The 4653-nt window shown below is 43.5% G+C and overlaps 1 protein-coding gene across 1 annotated transcript; it reads right to left on the reverse strand.

Moving 5' to 3' along the window:
* Positions 1-342: 342 nt before the first annotated feature.
* Positions 343-3479, reverse strand: pou3f1 (POU class 3 homeobox 1). Its single transcript, XM_080426798.1, has one exon. The coding sequence runs from the start codon at positions 3459-3461 to the stop codon at positions 2319-2321; it is 1143 nt and encodes a 380-aa protein (XP_080282924.1). The 5' UTR covers positions 3462-3479; the 3' UTR covers positions 343-2318.
* Positions 3480-4653: the final 1174 nt, after the last annotated feature.

Consider the following 4653-nt stretch of genomic DNA (forward strand, 5'->3'; position numbering starts at 1 on the left):
CCATAAATAGCAGATCTACAAGCTCACAACGCCTCACGTTCGTGATGCCTTGCGAGCTTGTAGATCTGCTATTTACTGGGCACAAAACCGGCAAAAAAACAATATAAGTCTAGTTCAGGCTTCACAAGGCATAGCAGTGAGCTTGCAGGTCGGCTATAATAACGCGGGACACCGCAGTACGACTAAGTTATAAACCATGCAGTGTTCAGTTCAGTGAATTTGTCTAATATCTTCATGTTTGTCTCGTATTGGCCTGGTCAGCGACTAAAAGGAACGTGGGGTTGGATCTTTAATGAAAGACAAAAAGAAGACCTTTTTTCTTGTATATATGTTTTATGTAAGTAATAAAATATTACTATAACATAAATATAAATGTGACTTTGCAGTCGACATTTAGCAATCAACATACAACCAATGTAGTAGAACAAAAAAAACATATTGAAAATTCACTGCAACAGAACCATTAACAGAGCCAAACAAAAAAGCTCTAAAACACATTTAAGAAATAAATATATATATAAATGGTCAGATTCATAAATGAAATCATATTAAAATATCTTCTTGGAATTAGTAAGTGTACAAAACTGCCCGGAAAGAAACAAAAACAAAACGATATTTCAGAACAAATACAAGTTTACATATTCGACATATTTACATATTGGAAATAATCCTGGCAACATTTTCTTTAAAATCTTTTTTTTTTCTCGAAAACGAAAAAAAGAGAAAAAAAAGTTTTCCCTCATCTGTATTGAGTAGTACAGCTGTAGGCTTCTCGAACTGTCCAACATTGAGAAATGACACACAACGCACGAGTTTATCAGTTTGTCTTTCAGATCAGAACAAATAAAATAAAATAAATATATCTAAAGCAGGTCCCTTTGTCACTCCTCGTTGAATAATTATTTTTCTTTTCCCCCGAATACAATGTTTTTTTTTTTTTGTTTAGTTTTTTTTTTCTCCATAATATATAATACAATGGATATGGGACATTATGGGTCGTAGAAGATGCTTTCTACAGGTTAAAACTTAAGATAAAATAGAGGAGAAAAACAGAGTGTGTATACAGCGTGATATTTCAACCTGGGGCACTGAAGTTACCTGAGATATTTACTTTCATTTCGTATTTGACCAATCTCTCTCTAAATGTTTTTTTTTTGGAATAGAACAGGCTAATAGGCAGTTAGCAGTGTGTAAGCTGACAGCGCCATGTAGTAATGCTGTGTGAACCTGTAAACATGGCATTATTGTGTAATAAACCTATTCAAGATCTGCTTAACTCACAATTTGATCAACAAACAAAAAAAATTGCAATAATATCAACGAAAGAATAAGTGCTCCATGCAAAGAAATATAATAATATTAAAAACAAATAGGTACCGAAATAAAAACGAGTAAAATAAGCATATTGCCCTTTTAGCGTCTGTTGCTATCTGCAAATTTCGACGTGCTCAGCTGCAAAGCTTTTGAGTATATTTTAAGGCTGTCAGAAACTTGGGTGTCTGTTGCATTCGTCACTTCTGAAATCTATCTGACAATTAATTTGACGTTTGCAGTATATTTTGTCTTCGGGTGCCATAATTTCCACCAACTCCTCTGGCCACTGACTAGTCAACATAAAAGATAGTTAGGAGGCTGTTTTTGATGAGTTACAGTACATAGCAATTAAGGAAAAGAAATCATAGACACTGCTTGCTGAAGAAGAGAGACACTGAAGTTAAAAGTAGTTCCAAACCAAAACATCACACTTAATAATAACAAAGAAAGCAGGCTAGAGACTAATATTTAGAGATCTGGTTAATCAGTTTAAGCCTGAAAAGCAAAAAATGTTCATTCAATGTATAGGCTATTCATTTCCAGTGTAAATCATTTTCAGGCAACCACCTCTTTACTGCTGAGTGGGAGCAGTTCATGGTACACCAGGAGAAAATGGCCTTTACTTGCCACAATTAATTGTTCCCTTATGAACAGCCATGGAATATCGAATTTACTTTGTATGAATGTCTCCTCCATAGGATTTTGGTAAATTAAGATCTTTGTTTCATTTTAAATGCGCACGGAATCAATTCAGTTGCGAATGTTTCTTTTTTCCCCCCCCCACTGACATTTTCCCCTCTTGCCATCTATTTGTCGGACCGCAAGATCTCCGGATGCTGAGGACAAAACACGTCTGTCCCAACTTTCCCATGTCTCTCATGTCTTTTCTCTCAGGAAACCCAAATGCAAAACTTAAATACTGTAAACTCCGTAGTCCTTTCCCTTTCCTATTTTCTTTTTTTGTTTTCTCTCCCGAAAATGGTTTGTGTTGTTCATGAAAACAGTCACTGGACAGGACTCTGTAGTGCTAGTGTGTGGTGTAGAGGGGGGGTTTCTGCTTGAGAATATACGTCCTCCATATTAGGATGAGGAACCCCCACTGGTGTCATTCTTTTTTCTTTCTGTCGTCTGTTGCAAAACCAAACACGGACAACCTCTTTCTCCAACTGAAGAGAGCCGGCTAACGAGGTGATTTCATGAGCAGAGGGCTTGGGGCATTTTAAGAAATGGTTTTCCAGCGCCCCTTTCACCCCCACTTCAATCGAGGTTCTCTTCTTTCGTTTCCTGCCCTGCGCAGCAATCTTGTCCAAATTGGTCGGACTGCCGGTGTTAGAGTCCGTCTCCTCCAGCCACTTGTTTAACAGCGGCTTTAGCTTGCACATGTTCTTGAAGCTGAGCTGCAGAGCCTCGAACCTGCAGATCGTGGTCTGAGAAAAGACGTTTCCATACAGGGTCCCCAAGGCCAGCCCCACGTCCGCCTGCGTAAAGCCCAGCTTGATCCGCCGCTGCTTGAACTGCTTGGCGAACTGCTCCAGGTCGTCGGAGCTGGGCGCGTCCTCGTCCGAGTTCTCCTGGTGGTGGCCGAACGCCTGCTGGGGGGACTCCATCTGGTTCTCGTGGCCGCTGCCCGTGTCGTCGTGGAGCGGGTCGCGCATGCCGTGGTGCAAGGTGCCGGGCTGGGGGCTCAGCATCGCGTTGAGGTTCGTGTATCCGGGATTCGAGTAGACCAGCGATTGGTGACCGTTGGACGCGGGCGAGAGAGGGGAGAGGTGGTGCGTCGTGGTGGGCGCCCATGATCCGTGGTGGCCGCTTTGCGTCTGCTGGTGCACGAGGTGGGATCTGTGGTGGAAGCCGCTGCTCAGGTCCTCTCGGCTCGCCTGCACCACGTTGGCTTTGTGCTCCTGCTGCCCGATGTGGGCAGTGCCGCTGGTCCAGTCGGTGTTGGAGGTGGGCAGCCACTGGTGGTGCGTCAGGCTCATCGGGTGCCCCGTGTTGGTGGCCGCCAGCCCTTGCAGATACTCGTGGTGCATCATCTTCTGCACCTCTCGGTAGGTCGTCCCCTGGTGCATCCTATCCGAATCCGGATGCATGAGCGGGTTGGACGGTAAGGAGTTATTCCGAGGAATATACTGAGCTGTTGTCGCCATGGCTCCGACTTGGAAAACTGACGAGCACTTCGGAGGTCTCGAGGCTTTACAGCCACAATGCAACAACCTGCTCTGGGAGGTCTTGGAGGAGAGCGAAGACACGCCCCCCCTTCGCTTGCATTGGCTCCTCACCGGTTCGAGCCCACTAGCGGTCCTCAACCTGTGGGTCGGGACCCCCAGGGAGGTCCCCACATGATTTTTTTGGGGGGTCCCCAGATGACAGTGAAGTGACAATTTAAGGACCTTTAAGACCCTTTTCATAAATCAAAAAGAAAAAGACCATTACTGCATCAAAAGTAATAAGCAAACTGTAGGCTACTATTAAACACTGGTCAAACATTGGCCAAATTGTCAAATAATATAAGAAAGAGAGCAAAAATTTTGAAAATAGCAGATCTACAAGCTCACAATGCCTCACGAGGCTATTTTCACAATATGTATGTGCAACCGAAAATGTAATGCCTTAACTCCTACATTCCAAGTGCTTATCAGGCTGGGGGGGTCCCCAGTTCAAAATAATCAAATATGATTATTTTTGGGGGTGAAAAGGTGAAAAGGTTCAATAGGTTTCAGAACGTTGCACATGCGTCTTTTACGCACAGAATGGATTGTCTCCTTATCCACATGTATAAGGAGAAAAAAAACATACATAAATGTCCATTTGTGCTTTTAGCAGTCTTGTTCTTGTTGCAATACTATGCCCAATGATTCAGTTGTATTTGTGGGTGTATCTCCAAGGTAGTCAGTGCGCACAGATCCCATGCTAATTGTCTGTCCAGAGTATATATTTTCCACCCGTTTCCACCCCAAGAGCGTCGTGGATGTGGATCAGTGGATGGATGGAGAGCTGAGAGCAGCGCGGAACGATTAGCTTTCCCCGGGTTTGGTTGGTCGCGTTGTTTTGCAACTAACCACGTGGGGGAGTGCGGGGATCTTTTTGAAAGGGTGACAAAAGTCCCCCCTCTTCTACACCAGTGGTTCTCAACCTTTTTAGGCCAGGACCCCCCAAAATAATCATATTTGAACTGGGGACCCCCAGTTCAAATGGGGTCCCCCACCCTGACAAGCACTTGGAATTGTAGGAGTTTACTTGGTTCCACAGATAAATATTGTAAAAATAGCCGATCACAAGCTCACAACGCCTCGCAACCGGAGGCATTATGAGCTTGTAGATCGACTGTTTTCATTTTTT

The sequence above is a fragment of the Gymnoscopelus braueri genome (assembly GCF_963280865.1).
Source record: "Gymnoscopelus braueri genome assembly, chromosome: 4".
In the NCBI taxonomy this organism is placed as follows: Eukaryota; Metazoa; Chordata; class Actinopteri; order Myctophiformes; family Myctophidae; genus Gymnoscopelus; species Gymnoscopelus braueri.

What these genes read in the sequence shown, in the direction of transcription:
- pou3f1 (XM_080426798.1), bottom strand. Translation starts at nt 3,461, where the DNA reads ATGGCGACAACAGCTCAGTATATTCCTCGGAATAACTCCTTACCGTCC.